This window comes from Trachurus japonicus, chromosome 24 (genome assembly GCF_045865225.1).
Source record: "Trachurus japonicus isolate A0001 chromosome 24, Traja_1.0".
Classification (NCBI taxonomy): Eukaryota; Metazoa; Chordata; class Actinopteri; order Carangiformes; family Carangidae; genus Trachurus; species Trachurus japonicus.
Window position 1 is genome coordinate 19,668,044 of NC_140930.1, and position 18,263 is coordinate 19,686,306.

General features: G+C 42.4%; 2 protein-coding genes across 4 annotated transcripts; both read right to left on the bottom strand.

Annotated features, from left to right (window-relative positions):
- Nucleotides 1–1,770: 1,770 nt before the first annotated feature.
- On the bottom strand, nt 1,771–12,564 carry gopc (golgi-associated PDZ and coiled-coil motif containing). Of its 2 annotated transcripts, XM_085770224.1 has the most exons (9): nt 12,035–12,564; nt 10,272–10,436; nt 9,738–9,761; nt 7,765–7,940; nt 6,492–6,657; nt 6,311–6,406; nt 5,052–5,216; nt 4,708–4,873; nt 1,771–3,732 (listed from the first exon to the last, which is right to left on the bottom strand). In XM_085770224.1, the coding sequence occupies exons 1-9, from the start codon at nt 12,293–12,295 to the stop codon at nt 3,617–3,619; spliced, it is 1,335 nt and encodes a 444-aa protein (XP_085626350.1). In that variant the 5' UTR covers nt 12,296–12,564; the 3' UTR covers nt 1,771–3,616. The 2 variants fall into 2 exon arrangements, with proteins under 2 accessions (XP_085626350.1, XP_085626351.1); XM_085770225.1 differs by lacking the exon at nt 9,738–9,761.
- Nucleotides 12,565–13,493: 929 nt separating this feature from the next.
- On the bottom strand, nt 13,494–17,968 carry LOC146961898 (xaa-Arg dipeptidase-like). 2 transcript variants are annotated; one of them, XM_085770228.1, is made up of 7 exons: nt 17,407–17,968; nt 15,950–16,098; nt 15,604–15,746; nt 15,364–15,518; nt 14,334–14,469; nt 13,987–14,094; nt 13,494–13,898 (listed from the first exon to the last, which is right to left on the bottom strand). In XM_085770228.1, the coding sequence occupies exons 1-7, from the start codon at nt 17,860–17,862 to the stop codon at nt 13,732–13,734; spliced, it is 1,314 nt and encodes a 437-aa protein (XP_085626354.1). In that variant the 5' UTR covers nt 17,863–17,968; the 3' UTR covers nt 13,494–13,731. The 2 variants fall into 2 exon arrangements, with proteins under 2 accessions (XP_085626354.1, XP_085626353.1); XM_085770227.1 differs by having other exon boundaries at nt 13,494–13,894; nt 13,983–14,094.
- Between the last annotated feature and the right edge of the window lie 295 nt (nt 17,969–18,263).

An 18,263-nucleotide genomic window follows, 5' to 3' on the forward strand; every position in this document is an offset into this window, starting at 1 on the left:
ATAAGCTACACTGGATAAGGGATGTGAAGGTAAAGTGAAATAAATAGCAGACATCTAGATGTTAGAAATTCTGATCTTTGTGAATGAAAATGTCTTAATAAGCAACATCGACTGCATCTGTGCTGTTTAAGTGGCAGTAAGACTGTCTCCAAGTCAGATGTGCCAATTTAACATAAATGTATTATTATAATCACATGTTAAAACAGTTCGAGTAAATGCTGTCGACAGATGATACCACCAGGAGACTCTTTCCTTTTATAAGTCACCTGCCGATGAATATGGGTGATGTCCATCTGTTTTACACACATGCAACATATTTCTCCAGCATAATGCAACATGTTATTTATCACGTGTTACTTTTGAGGTGCTTATTGTTTCCATCACCCATGAGTGCAGTGGAGCTTGCAGCCAAAAAGTCTGACATGCAGACTGAAACAGCACATGCACTTTTTGGTAGATTTTGTCTCATGTGCCACCAGACAAGTTATAGAATAAATGAAATCCATCAAAGCTAGGTGACAAACACGTAGTCTGCATGATTGAACTGTAACTTGTAATGTTTAGGTGCTCTGTCTGAGTTCTGTCTTGAGTTCATCAGTGGATGACTTGACAAGCCACTGGCTGGCTTGATCCTCTGTATAAGAAATTATTCTCTGATATACTTTCAGTTTGACTTACTAAATCTATGAATGCCAAAGGTATGTTTATTTACAGCATTGTTCCTAAAGGTTTTTGTTCATATGGAGGTTTGATCTTATATGTCGACAAAGCAAATAAAATTATTTTTCTAAAGAATATGTGGAATGTTTATTATTATTATTATTATTATATGCTTCTTAAAAAACAGAGTATCTGCACTATAATATGCTTAGTAAATTTAATGTACTTTATGTCTCGCTCATAGGAAGAGATAAGATCATATATTCCTTTATTTGTCCCACAATGAGGACATTGTTGGCCTTGCAGCAAACACTGTTGAAAAAAAGATTATATACAGATGTAATATCAGTGTGATTTGTGCAGCATTGAACATTAAGATTTTCAGATTCCAGGTTATATGTAGACTGGGTGCATTATTAATCAAGGTTCCAAAATTATGTTAATTAAAAAAAATATATATATATACTATCTGCCACAAGCTGGATATAACGGAAATACAATTGCATGACTTTGCATAAGAATTATTAACTTATTCATATTTCTAATAGTTTTGATGGAACACCTACTTATGCACAACACATTAGATATAGAATATAAATACGGGATGTTGTACATGCTTGCTGATCTATAATCTATTTTTGCCTATACATTGCTTATTAACACATTTTATAATGGGGATTTGATATGAACATTTGATATTGTTTGATACAACTTCTAACAGAAGCACACCCTGGTCTTGGAGGGCATCCAGCCTCCAGGTCTAGAATGACATGCAAGTGTTTGGACTGTCACATTTAGTTGCAGGTCTAGTCTGAATTCTGATTTATTTTCTCTGTGGTGTGTTTTAAGGCAAGGCTATTTTATTTGTGTAGCCCGTTTTTACAAACAGTTTGTCTCAAAGGGCTTTACATAGCATCATAACAACATCCTCTGCCCTTAAACCCTCACATCAACTGAGGAAAAACTCCATAGAAAACCCTTTTAACAGGGAAAAATTGGAGAAACCTCAGGGTGAGCAACAGAGGAGGGATCCCTCACCCAGGACGGGCTGACATGCAATAGATGGGTGAAGACATCTTTAAGACACACTCCAGACGAATTACAAACAAACCAAATTGAAAACAAACTTTATTTAAAGGTTAAATAAATTGTTTAGCTTGAATACAATACTTATAAAGATGCACATCATATACTGTATGTGAAGAGTTGAGAGACACAAACCAAGCGCCGAAGGGATCAGAGTAAGAAAAGCAAGTAAAGAGACCGACGGTGTGAATTTCGGAAGGTCACAGAGTCATAACTGAGAGGCTTCCACTTCCTCGTTCTCCTCCGGGTCAGAAAACACTCGCAGGTTGCCGTGGGGCCAACAGAAACAGGAGCCGGGCGCAATAAAATATTCAGCTGGATATCCTCTCGTTAAACAGTACACTGGTGAGGCTGGTGTCAGGGAGGGGTTCGTTTACCTCTTGCTTACAGAGCACTTTGCAAGTTGTTGTGTTTTACTGCATAATACTGTGAGGTGTTCCTGACAAAATACAGTGTGTTACATGAGATCATAATGTGGCACAATAAAAAAATACACTAACAAAGTATACAGCAATACACACAAGTTTAAGAAATACCCCATTATTAAAAATGATTGTATTCATTTACATTATATCATACAAGTGTCACTGTGGCCCACTCCGGTATATTCAACCTACAGGACATGCCAAAAGCTGTTAGTGATGGGACAAGGCTAAAGAAAAGAAACCTCCTCCACCCTCCAAACAGGAGTCAACACCGGGACCAGGATTTGAGGTCAGCCACTGGAATAATTACAGCGTCCCCAAGGACTTTCACTGTCAGGTGTTGAATGTTGTACGACGTGCTTATTCTCAGTATTTATAGACACGGCATCATCTTCATTCCTTGATTGCTTCGCTAAATGTGAGCACTGAACAGCATCATGATTTAACAGCTGGAACAAAATCTTAATTAATAGGATTCTGGTTATGATGTTAAATGTTTGAGGGAAAGATTGGACGACTCGCGCTGCCTCTAAAGACAAGACGCCACTGCAGTAGGATGCTGATTCTGTTCTCCTTTTCACAGCAAAATCTGTCACAGGGTAAATGCTGTCACCAGAGGATGAACTACATCATCAGGAAGTGTTTTTTTTTTTTGTTTTGTTTTTTACATTTTATGGATACCCAAAGAGATTCAACATCCCTCTTTCAGACTTTAGTGTTTTTCTTCATGTGTTCGATCCTGATACATGATTCAACAGAAAAATGAATCGGTGATGACAGGTGAGATTTTATAGCATTTTTTCATTTGATGTTTATTTGACTTTAGAGCGCCTCGTCTGAATGTGAATGAACAGCCTTATTATTATTATTATTATTATAATTATTGAGCAGTCACTAAAGATATTTTCCTGGCCTCTCCTGGGTTCCCTACAGAACAATGCCCTCTGGTCATAAAGTTGTCAAAATGAAATTAATAACTATACAAACAGAAGCAAAAACACTCATCAAGTGTCTCCCTGAAAGACATTTTCAACTGGAACCCCCCCTCCCACCCCCGATGTCTCCGAGCCTCCAGGACAGTGTCCGCTCTTCTCATATAAGCTCTTCTTCTGTCAATTCCCATTAGCAATTTCATAAAATATCACAGAGAAAACTCACACACTGTTCAGTAACACTCACTCGTCTACATATCTTACACCTCTGGCTCTTCAGACATGTATTTTACCCCATGAAATTGCCACATGCCCAGGCTAACCTAACCAACCCCCCGCCCACCCAATCCCACTACCCCAGTGCTCCAAGAGGAAGAAGGGAAAACAGACACTTTCTGTTCATTTTCTCTTGTTCCTGGGCTTCTCAGAGAGAGAATTATTTGATTCAGTTCTTTGAGAGGGATTTCTCGTTCAGTCCTCGCGTCATCTCTCCGAATAAGAACGACTGAGCCTCTAGAGGGAGCATTCCGTCTCAGGGGGCTTTGAAGGGGTTTCCTCTGAAGGGGTCTCACTGGAGAGCCCAGTGTCTCCATTCTCTGGTCCATTGCTCAGTGTCATCTTCTCCAGAGCTGCAGGGTGGACACAGATTTATAAGTTACATGTTGTCATATATATGTAGTGTGTAACAGTCATGTAAGTGGGTGAGAGACATCTTTTTTAAATGTTAAATGTTACATTATGGTTTTATCTATTTTTGATCAAAGCAAACACCAGTCACACATCCAGTCAGCACACACCTCCAGATGGCAACTCAGGGAAAATCTCAGATCCCAAATAAGTGAAGTTCCCTACACCTTTGACTGTGGCTACTTCATATCACTATAAACACCACCCACACCACTCACATTCACTTCACATACTTCACATTCATACTGACAGAAAATGTCCAAACCGCCGAATAAAACAGATATCCTATACATACTGTACATTCTACACAGAGCAGGTACAGACTCATGTTAACTCAGGTTACTCTGCATCTCTAGAGAAGCACAATTATGTTAAAGTTGATTGGATGAAAGTTTTAAATCTGTATTTTTCAACCTGACCCTCATAGAAGAGGCCTTTCTAACTAAACGTCATGCAAAGCTAACATTTTACTTCCTCTGTAAAGAATGTAAAGGAGGACATTTATTCTTAAGCTTCCTATAGAAGGAAAAATAAGGAGAAGAAAATTCCATCCAACAGCTGTCTACACTGCTAATGCATGCAGGGTTGTGCACAGATAGGCTGGAGCCAATTAGAGCAGACATACAGTAGGGCCGGACAGGTCACTAGTCTATCACAGCATCAACATATGGAGACAAACAATGCACACACACTCAAATTCACACATACAGGCAATTTGGAGTCACCAATCAACCTAGTGTGCATGTTTTCGGACTGTAGGGGGAAGCTGAAGAACGTGACAATCCACACGGGGACATGGAGAACACGCAAACTCCATGCAGAGAGGCCAGAAAGGAGAGTACAAGCACTATAGAGAACCTTCTATTGATCTGTGTGCAGCTAATCAGTGGTAAAAACCAGTGTTGATGAGAACCTACCCTGCAGAGATGCTGTGCTGTTGCTCGGCGGCGCCGTGCTGCTGTCATCCAGTTCGTCCAGGTAGAGTCGGTAGCGGTGGCCGCTGTCGTCTTCATATTCCACATTCTCATCATCACTGTCCACCTCTGGAGCCACGTACACCACTTCAAACTCGATCTGTCCTCGCTGACACCAGACACAAAATGAGCACGTTAGAGCTGCTTTCAGCTTACATCTGCTGATCCTGTCATGTAGAATATGAACCATTTATTGTCCATTCATTGTCTGGCTCTGACTGTCAGAGGCATGAAGACAGCATGGTGGTGTGTGTGTGTGTGTGTGTGCTTGTGGTGGCCTGTGTTACCTGCTGGGACAGAATGGTGACGGCTTCTTTGTGTTTGGCGTCCCGCAGGTTGATGCTGTTGACGGCGAGGATGGCGTCTCCGACATGCAGACCTCCACATCTGTCTGCAGGCTGACTCGGGTGGATCTCTGAGATGAGAATGGGAACGCCATGCTCCTTCCCGCCCTGATCACAACACACACAAGACTTAAGACCTGACTCGGCTCATGTGGACGAGCTCTCCTACTCTCAGGCAAACGTGTGTGTGTGTGTGTGTGTGTGTGTGTGTGTGAGAGAGAGGCTTCTGTTCATCTGACTTCATCCCAATGTTCAGACACAATCAGATCCTTCAGAGAGTGAGCGTCTGAGACACAGCGTCTTTGTCTTCCAGCAGCATCCGATCCCACTAAAGTTCTGTATCACACATTCCTCCGACTGTAATTAGCTCTGCTGTGGTTTAAGTCGTTGCCATAGTTACAAAGAATGCAGGACCATGTCTACGTAAAAGTCTGGGGGTGTTGTAATGACGTTTCTTTTGCTCTGAATGTGTTTTATTATTTTAATATGATGATGCAAAGTGTTAGAGTATGAAAAGCACTATAAAATAAAAGATATTATAGACACAAAATGTTCTGTAAATGTATTTTAAACAGTGATACTGCAATAACTACAACTACTTTCTCTGTAACGATGTAGAAGAGTATTAGCGTCCTGAGCATGCATGCATGGTCCCCCACCCACACCATCATACATCCACAATACCTGCTTATGTGATGACGGAAAACTGATAAAATCCAAACTGACAATTTTTTGTGTCTTTAGGAATTTATGATATTTAAGCACATACAATTTATTGTAAGTACAAATATTTGTTACTATTTTGTACATATTACAGTGGAAACTTCATCAAGGATATTACCTGAGAAAAAAACATGGAATGTCTTTAGAGACATAATGACTGAAAATCTTGCCCCTTGACTGTCACCTGTTCCAAAGACTTGCTCTTTTTGACCTCTACACTCGTGACCAACTCAGCAAACCAATGTGGGCTTGCGAGTGGAAATAAATGGAGATGAGGAGGACGGGTTGTTTCCCTGGGACTGGTACTGGGCTCACGTTAAAAAGGGAGACAGGTCCTATCGGAGCTAATGTGAGATGTTAGACCACGAGTTCATTCCCTACTTCCTCACCATCCGTTGACCTGCAACAGTGCAGTTTTTAGAACAGATCTCAGGTCTAATTTAAAGAGGCCGTCACAGAAAAAAAACAACAGGACTCACTGTAATCGAGATCCCCAGTCCCTCGTGGTCGTCTTTGACCAGCACCACCTTCCTGATGGGGCCTACTCCCTGGGTTTTCTTCAACATGTCCGGGTCCTGTAATGACACTAACACGTTAAAATCTGAAGGCCTGGATAAAAGATCCAACCAACTAGTTTCAGCTATCTAGTTTCACACTCACATGCCCCACAGGGGAGGGGAGGGGCTTCTTGGGATCGTTGCGACCTCTACATGCTCGGATAACGGTCTTATGGCGGTGAAGGTGAATCTCAGCCTCCAGCTGGTTCCACAGCTTGTCGTGTGCTGGCCCTTTCATGTCCCGGCCAAGTAACTGGATCTGCTGCACCCTGGGGGACAAGCAAATTCTTGGTTAAGGTGGTCCACTTTTTTTTAAAGCATGTCCAAGAATTTCCATGATAACACAACAAGTCAAACAAGACTTGATGTTTATTGATGTTTTCTTTATCTTTTTTTGCCCTGATTCATTCCTTTAAAACTTTTTTTATTTGACGCCTATCTCTATAACACAATATAACCATACTTATGAGTTATAATGCAGTTATAGCACTGTATAACTGTAGTTATAAACACTCATAAATTACCATTATTATATATATTATAACAATAATCATAACACACTATAAAGCATTTTATCATGACTTATAAGGTCAGGTATTATAATACGTTAGAATTGTTAGTAACTCGCTGACAATGCCCACATCGATAAAGCATTATAAATATAGTTATAATGTGTTACAATTGGCTTGTAAACATGTATAACTATCATTATAAACACTCGTAAATTATCATAAGGCTTTATAACAATAAGCATAACAGTGCATAACTGCATTATAACTCATAAGTATGGTTATAAGGCATTATAGAGATAGGCGTCAAATAAAGTTTTACCAAACTGTTTAACTCTTCTAACTCAGTCTGACTCCTGGGGGACTCTGACCCAAATACTCAAATTGTACCCAGCTTGTCTGTGCACAAAATGGCGAAATACATTTCTTGAATCTTGAATCTTGAAGACCTTGGCCCTGTATATCTGTCAAGGAATGATTCAAATATCCACAGCCATTCAGGTTTTATGCATGTGTGTACGTGCATAACAGGAGTAGTGAGTACTCATAATTAAACAGTAATCCCACAGTGTGGGATATGTGGGGGTATGGTGATACTGTATCTACGCTCCCATAGCGAGAGCTGATAATATGAGTGAATGCTCTCTGATGAATCTCTTTGGTTTTGGTCCAGACCAAGACATCGTTTGTAATTACATCATTTCAAACTACCAATGTGTGCTCTGAAGAGAGTACAGTATAGACGGTATAGAGGCTGGAGGTGCTTCTGTGACAGCAAGTGTACAATGTGTGCATGACTCCACTGTGTTATTGTTTTCTCTTAGTGTGAACGTTGACCCTACATGTGTCGTGGGCTCCGGCTCTTACCTGCCAGCCAGTTCTTTGTCCAGGTATTTGGCAGCCAGTCTGGCTCCGTACACTTCAGCCTGCAGTACTGCCATGTGCCTGCGGAGGGCCTCATTTTCTTTCTTAAATAGCCTCATCTCCGCCTCCAGCCTGGCCTCTGATAGTTTCTCCTTCTTACTGGCCTGAAGCTCCTGTTCCTAGAACAAGAACATCCCACGTGAACATCGCACACAACAATCACCACAAGGAAAACAATAAAAAGAGGCGGTTTTCATGCCACTCACAACTTCTTGATGTATTGTATGCACTCTAATCTTACCAGACAACTTTCAGTTACACATCATTAATGGTACCAGAATGTTTCCTGAGATTTTAATGTATTTTCCCCATGAACATGACTCTAAGAAACAGCAGCAACTGAACCAGTTATGTCACTATAACAGCTGCTACTCAGGGTCTGTATTTAGCGTTGATATTTACAAACACATAGGAAACACAGTCACACTCTTACTGGGCTGACAGATAGATTACTGGAAAAGGGAACTCATTTGTTGAGAACTGAATTAATTTCTCAGATAATCCCAGGTTCAGGCTCAGATTCAATCTAGTTGCTAATTCTAATTAAAGATTAATGTGTTAGGCATCTGTTTAAGATGGATTAAATGTTTGTAGCCAGTGAGAAGTGGAACTAGCAGTAAAAACAACATATAGTTTAAAACATGCAGCAGGCACAGAGCAACATTAGTCCAGTATCCACTCCCTTTAAAGCTCTGAGTTTGGTCTTCACCACCTGCACTGTCTATTTGCTGTTCAGGCAGCACTAAAACCTGGGCTGTAAAACCAAATACCCAACCCTACACTTGATCGATTGCCAGTTCACAGTGTGTATGAATAGCAAACAAGTGTGTGTGAGGTTAGTTCCTGGTACTGTGGACAGCACAGTGTGTTATTTTGAATGAGAAATGTCACTGTTTCCCAGCAGCAGGACATCTCAGAAGCAGATTGAAACTGAAACTACCTGCTTATACCATGTTTCCACACTGTCCATCCAAAAATATTATAATAATATAATATATCACTGCATGGATGATTATGTTTCAGCTGGCAACAACTGATGCAGTCTCATTTCTTAAACAGCCATGTCGGAAGACACATCCTGTGGTTGTGGAAAATATGTTAATCTGCTTCAGAAGGGTTAAATTATTGGCATCAAGCAAATTAAACATCTAAGGAGATTACTGAGACTACTAAAATTGGGTTAAGAACTGTCCAACACATTATTAAAAACTGGAAGGATAGTGGGGAAACATCTTCTTCAAGGAAGAAATGTGGTCCAATGTGACCACAGAGTCCAGACATTAACCCCATTGAGAATCTTAGACGCAACTCTGGACAGAAATACATGTTGTGACATTGCAGAAGCTTATCGAAACGCACTTACAGAGCACACATATAGACAGACAGACACAGTGGAGAAAGAGCAAACTGCCAGCCACCCTGCCACCTGGCCAAACAGGTCTGTTGTGTCTCAATCTCAGGTACCTGTAAAATGTTTGAGGCTCAGTATGAGACACTGACTGTGTGTTTCAGGGCTGCAGGTCACTCTCTCATCCCACAGAGGAGCAGCATAAACCACTGTTTTCTGTTGAACTGTGAACTTGGACCAGGGAACATGGGCTCGGACAAAGTCTGAGAAAACACGTCTATTGTCCCAAATCGTTAATGACGGGACACTTGCTAACTTCTGACATTCCTGTGTCCTTCCACTAATTATAATTCAAAATTTGAACAACCCTGCGACGGCAAAACACACACATGCACACACAGCAGCCTAAATGTGCCCATAAGCGCTTTTGGGAAGTTGACGCAAATATCGTATATATAATCCACAGACTGTCTCGGCTCACCGCTCTTATGCTAAGTAACGTGCAGCTACACACTCTAAAGTAACTCCAACCTATTTTCTGCAGGAACACACCCATGCACAAACTTACCATCTCATCCACTGTTGGTGCAGGCTTTAGGGGAGAAGAGGCAGAGGAAGAGGAAGAGCAGAGAGAGGGAAGCAATTAGAGAAATTCAGCCAACAGAGACTGTGAGTAAGTCAACCGTTCAATACTCTCAAGCAATGTGAACTTCAGAACAGGAAAAACTGTAAAACATTGGAAGCAGTGGGAAAGCAGAAGGTTGGAGCAGCAAAGCAGCAGCAGCATCCAAGAAGAACTATGTTTTTAATTATCTGAATTACTTTTAATAATAATAATAATAATGATGGTGTGTTGGTGCTATTATAATGCTGTTATACCACTGCTACCAGTGTGAATAAAGTTGGTTTCATTTGAACAGAATAGAAGAGTGCTCCGGTCTGGTTCATCTTCATCATCTCAAAACTGTTCTCCTTCAGCTCCCCAGCATCACACTTTGACGATATCAGTATTAAACTGCAGCCACACATTACACTGCAGGACAGAAGACATTTTGCGCAAAACAACATCATCATCATCATCACCCCCACCAACCCCACCTACCAGTCTGTCCTTAATGGTGTCAGAGTCCTCAGTCTGGCCCTGCTTGGCGTGAAGTTGCAACTGCAGAGCGTGAAGCTGCAGCAGCTGGTCGTGGAGCTCCCGTTCCACCGCTGCCCGCTCGGCCTTGGCCTCGGTCAGCTCAGAGCGCAGGTCTACAAGCTGAGCCTGGGGAGGCGGGACAGCAGAGTTAAAGATGCCATTTTTCTCACAATTTATAATATTATAATATGTCAATAATCCGAATGAAGATTCATTTCCTCATAGTTATATTTTCGAGTGTGTGTGGAGAGCTTTGTTTGGGATGTACTTGAGCATGTACAAGGGGTGGTGCAATAAACATTCCTGCAAGTGGTGTCACACCATTCCTCCGGCCTACAGTTAGAAGTAATGCGCCAAGATAATTAATTACCAATTAGCCAGAAGCAAAAACAGAAGCAGCCCTTCGTGCCCAGTTCTCACTGCCTGTGCAGTTCAACCTTAAAGCACCAGATTTGTACAGAGAATTCATCTACACATTTGGAAATAGCCAAAAAACCACCATGGATACATTTTTAAATTTGCCAAAACACCATGGACATGTTAGCGACACCGACGGTACCCTAATTTCCATATCTCAATTGTAGATTGTTGTTGTTGTGCTTGTGACCTTGTGCGACAGCAGGTGGTTGCTTAAGAGATCTGAGGATGCCTTTTTGATGGGCCTGCTGATTATGATAGCTTAGCTTTGTTCCTTTGTTGTGATTTATTGTGTTGTCCAAGTCCTTGAGCAGCCCAGGAACAAAGCAAAGGACTGAAGAACTACCTTCTGGCCTGACTGTCCTCTAATCCCAAACCTGCTGTATCTCACCTTCTGCCACCAGAAAAAATAATCATTTGACATTTGCTTTGCTTCCCGATCTGTTATTTGTACTATTTGTTTTGCATCTTGTTCCATATCCACATTCATAATAAGCTAATTTTCCAGGCTCTAAAAGGTAAGCACCATGTGTTCTATTGGTTAAAAAGGTGGTTTGGGGAAGTTTGAATCGTAAAGCTTAAAAGAGGCTTACAATAATCTTAACAAGAAGAAATAAAAGCATGAATAATGCTCTCCATCTCAGCCATGGTCACCGATAACACACAATACAAGGTTATATGGGACATAACTACAATCCTGTGGTGAAGGTCTGGTCCTACACGATCATGTGCCAGCATCAGTGCGAGCCAAGGCACTGGTGATGCTGGCACAGAGACCAGCATCAGCTCCAGCCAATCACAGAGCGAGCAGAAGTGACAGCGTTAATAGGAAACTAGCCAAATACAGTGACACGTAATGAAGATAAACAGGCCCAACCAGTTCATGTTAGCAAAATACTCACTTAGGAACGATTTATGGATTGAGATTCAGAATGAAAAATAAAGAAACCAAAACAAGACGTTTGCTTTGTCATAATGTTGAAATGTTTCATTTTTGAAAAGATTTTTTAAAAAGGGAAGATTTTAATTCTAGGGTGGAAAGATACGCTGTAATTGATTGTCTCGCGATATCGTGACGAGATAAAGTGAACGATATTATGGAATGAGAAGTGGAATGTTGAGATGAGTTTAAAGCTAACTGGAATAAACTGAACGGTTGTCATGTCGACGACACCACCGCAGTGACAGTCCACGAGTTTGACATCTACAGCTACAGTATGAACACAGTTTGCATGATGTGTCGCAGGAACATCCCCATCAATCAGTCAGTGAAGTCATGACGGTTCTGTGGTGACAGTTAAACTCACCTCCAGTTTGTGGTTGAGCTGGAAAACCGTCTGGGTTTTGTGACACAGCTGAGCGAAGCAGGAGCTCAGGCTGGTCATCTTCTGTCGACCCTCGTACGTGATGTCGACCTGATCCGGGTCTATCTCTCCGAGCAGCAGATCCACGTCCACGAAGGCCTTGTCAAACTCTTTCTCCAGCACCTCCAGCCAGCGGAACATGGACATACCGGGGCCGAGGCCCGAGCTGTGGCCCGCCGGGGAGCATCCAGCCGAGGCGGACATGGCTAAATTACAACCGACAGCGCAGATTTGACGCTAGCGTTAGCTCCCGAGCTAGCCTGGATGGTGAGTTAAGGACCGGCCTCTCCGCTGCTGACGGCTGGGGAAACAACCGAGGAGGGTGGCGGTGAAGCCCGGTGAGTTGGCTGCTGCCTGTCGGGTTGGCGGCCAGGAGTGTGACACACTGCCTATCTAATTCCAGTGGAAAACACAGTGACCAGGAAGTCCAACATTAGACTCCCGGCTAACTGAGGCAGCAGCTACTCCAGTCTGACTGCGGGGGAGAGAGGAGGTGGGGGAGAGAGGAGCTGCTGCTTCTTCGCTCGTCGTCCTCGGAGCTTCTGACGCTGCTGGCTGTGTTACTGCCCCCCAGTGGAGTAACAACCACAACTCCACACTAACTCACATTAAAATTAAATTAAAATTAAAGCAGAAGTAAGTGATATATTTGTGTTAAAGCAGAAGTAAGTGATATATTTGTGTTAATATAAGTCTTAAATAGTTATATCTTCCGACAGCAATCACTTACATAGAGTGTTTGGACCGAAACACGGGTCTGTCAGTCACTCTGCTCTGAGCCGAGGAGAAAACATTTATCGTATCCTACAGTTTTTATCCAATGAGGAGAGAGAACGGCATGCAGGGCTGTGTGTGCAGCCAAGGAACGCCGTGAATGTGGCGACGTAGGGACGAGGACTGTTATGGTGCGTTCAAGGAAACTCGTAGACTCGTGTTTTTCCGTCCTGTCAAGTTGTATCAGTTTGATCTGGTACGAGTTCACGGGTCAGAAGTTACGAGTGGCCGTTATAGTGACTTTCACAGGTAAAACAGGTCGGAAAAACACGAGTGGGTTGCCTGGAACGCTACAAAGTCGTAAGTTGTGACTTGAAGCTGTAATTTATGATTTCAAAAGCCTGCCTGGAACGCAGCATTAGCGAAAACGACCGGACCACTTACTTCTGCTTTAAATTAAAATTAATAATAATAATAGTAATAACATTAACAATAATAATATGGAATAATTGTAATATAAACATATGGAACAATTATAATATAACTGTATAAAATAATTAGGGTTAATCGATGTCAAATGAGAGACTAGCCAGACAACAAAATTAATTCAGTAATGAATTATTTATATTTATTTGTATTTTCAGACAATAAAAAAATATCAGTCAAAATTTTGGGCACACCTTCTCATTCAGACTCATTACTTTCTGCATTGTAGATTCATACCGAACCCATCGTCTGGTCAGTGTGTTTTCAGATTTTCTTCCAGGACTCACTTCAACATACAGGATCTCTGCTGCATCAAACATTCGCTTTCATCTACTTAATATACAAAAATCTGTGTTTTTCATATCATAGGCTATATAATACAGTATCATATATCACTCAAAGGATCAACACAAGAGGCAGACAAAGTTTTTAGTGAATTGTCAGCTGCCTGTGTGTTCTCCTGTCGCCATGCTGTCGTCCTTCAGTTTGGCCTCAGTGAACTCCTGCTTCACCCTCTGCAGCAGGTCTGGACGCAGCAGCACGTCCAGCGCCGTCATGGCCAGAGCCTTTGCTGTCCGCAGGGTGAAGTACTGGGCTTCGTCACTACCTGGAACAACCAAATCAATATCAGTGCATAACAATGTAAGTATGTATGCATGTATATGTCTGAGAGAGAGTGGATGGGTGGTACATACCAGCAGCAGCAGTATATTCCTCTGTATGGTTAAGTGCATTAGAGCCAATGTAGAAGTAGGGGTGGATGCCAGGTACTACAAAGGTCACGTTGCCGAAGTCTGTGGAGCCTGAGGAGCAGAGAGGGAAGATGGTTGTTGGTCAGAGGTCACTGATCATCCCTGTATTTAAAACTTTAATAAACACTTTCAGAACAATCCTCATTTGCATTTCTTAAAGTTTAAACATAAAGAACCTTAGATAATGAATGTGTGAGGCTTCGCCCTCTCCTACATATTTTTATCAGCTATTCATGTCTTCCTGCTTCCTCCCAGCACTGACACTGTCTGTGCATTGCAGAGACACATACCAGACTCATTCTTGAGGACGTCTTCATCTATGGTGAAGTCCATCCCCAAAGCCTTTCCATTTCTCTCATACAGCTCCTCCAGAGTGGCGATGCGCAGCATGTTGTCAAATTTATTTCTTGCAAACTCTACTTGTACCTAAAACGCAGATAGTTTGTTGGGTTAAAGCTATAGGATAGAAGGACAGTGCTACAACACCTCTGAATAAAACCAGGCATTGCTTATTCCTACAGTATGTCCATAGCAGCTCACCTGAACTGTAATGTATGATAAACACACTCAATTACCAAAGAAATCAGTTGTTTTGCTGTCAATCGGTGGTTCCCAAGCTTTCCTAACTCATGACCCAATAGAAATTCTTATTTTTCTTATTCTATTTCTTTATTTTCTTATTCTCTTTTTATTTCCAGTTTTTTGCCATGAATGTAATTTGTTGCCATGCAATCAGACTGAGATTGCAGTCAGATAGGACAGAGTGGTTCATCCAGCCACGTCATCCCTGGGAACAAGCATCATCCTCCAAGGAGATGAGTCAACGCTGAAGCTGCAGTTTCTCTAGTGACGACTAGAGTGGTTGAGTTTCCAACAGTGAATAAGTCCCCATAGACTTCCATGTTAAAATGTCCATGTTTTTATGTTGAGGGTGTGGTGAGCATGGACACACACTGAAGTCACAGCTACAAATGCTCCTTGATCACTTTTGGGCTAACTAGGAGTTAGGGGCGGAGATTGGGGGTCACTGCTTTAAAACTCTAATGGGGTCAAAATGTATACCCCCTGATGCAGCGATTATGTTTAGTTTAAGTTGCAGATGAGCTTATCCTGTTCTAAATTACAGGTAAGATCTACAGAAAAACACCTGTAGCATTAAAATATCTTGGTGGAACCTCAAGGTTTACAATGTTTTGTTGGCGATGACAATAAAGCTCTAATCTATTCTAAAATCTATGGTGCTAGAACCACAGACACTGTGGCAGGTAGCTGTGGATGTTTCATGGTTCATGTAAATGTCAATACCACGCGCTCTCTTACCTCACAGCCAGTTGCCATGGCAGCTGATCGAAAGCACCTCTCAGCTTTAGCCTTCAGGACAGGAAGCTCGGAGCGCGACGGGGTCCTCAGGTAGTACTCCAGCTCAGTGTAGGCAGGGATGATGTTTGGCTTCACTCCACCATGCTTTATGATACCTGAACAACAACATTGACTGAATGCCAGCTCTCTAAACACCTGACGGCAACACGTGAGCAGCACAGAGGATCATCAGCTGTTCACCATGGACTCTCCAGTCAGGCTTCATCTGCTGTCTGAGCACAGACAGGTTGTTGTAGCACAGCACCGCAGCATCCAGTGCATTGACTCCCTCCCAGGGGTAGGCTGAGGCATGAGACGCCTTACCATGGTACTTTATAGTTACGCTGGAAAACATGAGATGAACACACGTAACTCTCTCTGGAGCATCAGAAACGTGACATAAGAAATCAGACAAGGGAGAAGAAGCACTGCTAATCCAGTGCTGCACAAGTTGAATATAGTTCATTACCTAATAATACATGTTGTAATCTGGGAAAGAGATAAAGAGAGAAGTGGGACAGGAAAAGTGTGCTGTGGTAAAACTTACTCATGCTCAGCCACACAGGGCAGATATGTGGCGTCCTCCTTTGATGGATGAGCCATAAACACCACATCTAGACCATCAAAGGCTCCCTCCCTCAACATGTCAATTTTACCTCCACCGTCTTCCTCGGCTGGAGTGCCCAGCACCGTCACCTGTGGAGATAAGACCGGGACACCTGACGGATCACAGCTGCACAACATTTGACATTTGAACACCAGGTGGTATGCAGTTTGCAAAACAGCACACCAGCGAGCGGATACACTTCCAGTTTTACCATGGATAACACTTGTATGAGAATGTTTTGAATGAGAAGTCTGCACAAGGATTACAGGTATCACCCTTAACAACATCTCAGACCTGTATAGGGCGATAGGGCCGTAGCAAAGGCTCACAAGATCTTGTCTGACCCGACCCACCCGCTGTTAAAGGAATTCTCACTATTTCCTTCAGGTCGTAGATTCACTTTGCCGAGGTGTGAAACCGACTGCTACAAAGACTGTTTGACCCCTGCTGTAATAGCTTTTTGTGAATTCCTTTTGATGTATCCCACTGTATGAGTATTTATTTATTTATATTAGTATCTTTTGTGTTTCTGCAGGGTCTGTATGTGTGCTTGACTGTGTTGACCACTTGCTTCACAGAAAATTGCCCCTTTGAGGATAATAAAGATCGATTGAACATTGAACATTTGTCATTAGCTGAGTGAAAGAGCTCAGGCTGAATTAGAGAAAGAAACTTGTGTAGGCAAAAGTAAGATGAGACACTCACAAAACCTCTGGGAATAAACCAATGTGTCTGCTGATTTGACTCAAATGATTAAAAATGACAACATCATTATCCTAAAGCTCCATATTTTACACTCTCCTGTGAAAGTGCCCATGCATAAGAAGATATTTTTATAGGTTTAAGACACAAAAACCATCTAAGTGTAGTATAACATGTCCTGAGCCAATCAGAGGAGAGGCTCAGGTGGAGGGATGGCAGTGTGTGTGATTTAGTGTTTGCACTTGGAGTGTTTCGGGAGCCACAAAAAAAATCCGGTTCAGGGCCACCAAAATGCTAGGGCCGGCCCTGCTGCACAGCAAAAGGATTCTGGCTTTGATCCCCACACCTGGGGCTAGATCTGGATCCAGTTTGCATGTCCTCCCTGTGTCTGACTTGGTTCTCAGAACACACCATGTTACCTGCTGACTGTAAAGTTTGTCTCTTTGTGTTGGTCACCCAGTGTTTGCTGAGATTGTCTCACTCAAAAACTAAACTATATTCTTTCGTCAAAATATAGAATCGTTGTATCCTTTGTTAGGAGCTGGTGGCTGCTGTTAAACCATCTACTGGTCAAAACAAACCCAAACTACTACAAGACTCCATAGATAGGAACAAAAAAATGTTGTAATGTTGGAGGAACTTTGGTTTAATGACAAAACATTTGAACAGTGCAACATGTTGTGTAATTGTCCTACCTGCACCTGGATGGGGGAGTTCTGTGCCTTCCCCAGGACGGCTTTGAGCCCCAGGGCCGCAGCAGCTCCTACCTCGGCTATCAGGTTGTGTCCACATGCATGTCCGATACCTGGCAGGGCATCGTACTCGCACAGGAAACCCACGTTGACCACGTCTCCCTGCTCGCTGCCTCCAGACCGCCAGGTGGCTCGAAACGCTGTGTCTAGTTTGAAGTGGCTGTCGACCTTCCAGCCTTCCCCCTGACTGAAAAACTCCACAAGTCTGTCGTGAGCCTTCCTCTCCTCGTATGCCAGCTCTGGATGGCTCCATATATCCTGACTGAGGCTGAGCAGCTTTGCTTTGGCTTCATCTATACAGCAGCCGACTCTGTGTTTTAGTTCCGCCAGCAGCTCTGCTCTGTCACACATCATCCATTCACAATCTAAGCACAGGAAGCAATAATGTTCTATAATCATAGGTTTCTACTCACAGTGACAGTAGTTGTCCCTTTGAAGCCAGCGTCTTGCAGACTCACTATCAGGTTACAGTAAACTGCCCCACTATGGGGCCTAAAATTGGAGTAACCTAGTTTCAAAATGGAAACACACAACACAGCATACCAACAGTGTGTGTGTGAGGGAGAGGGAGAGAGAGAGAGTGAATGTGGAATTCTCTCCAAGCTGTTTAAAGTCACAGTAAACTTAACGTAGTATGTACAGTAAACTTCTGACTTAAAATTTCTGACTAAATTTCACTAAATAATTCTCTCCCTCATTATTATTACATTTTACAAATAAAACAAATGTGTGGATTGTAACTAAGCTGCATGTGAGTAGCAATTTATACTTTTTTAAAACTCCTCAAGTCCTCACCATGT

Bases quoted from the DNA above. Each gene is read 5' to 3' on its own strand.
- LOC146961898 (XM_085770228.1), bottom strand. From the start codon at position 17,862: ATGATTATAGAACATTATTGCTTCCTGTGCTTAGATTGTGAATGGATG. The intron at 15,519-15,603 runs GTGAACAGCTGA...GTTGTTGTTCAG, and splicing joins GCCTGACTGGAGAGTCCATG to GTATCATAAAGCATGGTGGA. The intron at 13,899-13,986 runs GTATGTACCACC...TGGTTGTTCCAG, and splicing joins GGAATATACTGCTGCTGCTG to GTAGTGACGAAGCCCAGTAC.
- gopc (XM_085770224.1), bottom strand. From the start codon at position 12,295: ATGTCCGCCTCGGCTGGATGCTCCCCGGCGGGCCACAGCTCGGGCCTC. The intron at 7,941-9,737 runs GTAAGTTTGTGC...TTCTTGTTCTAG, and splicing joins CACCAACAGTGGATGAGATG to GAACAGGAGCTTCAGGCCAG. The intron at 5,217-6,310 runs GTGAGTCCTGTT...TGTTGTGATCAG, and splicing joins GACTGGGGATCTCGATTACA to GGCGGGAAGGAGCATGGCGT.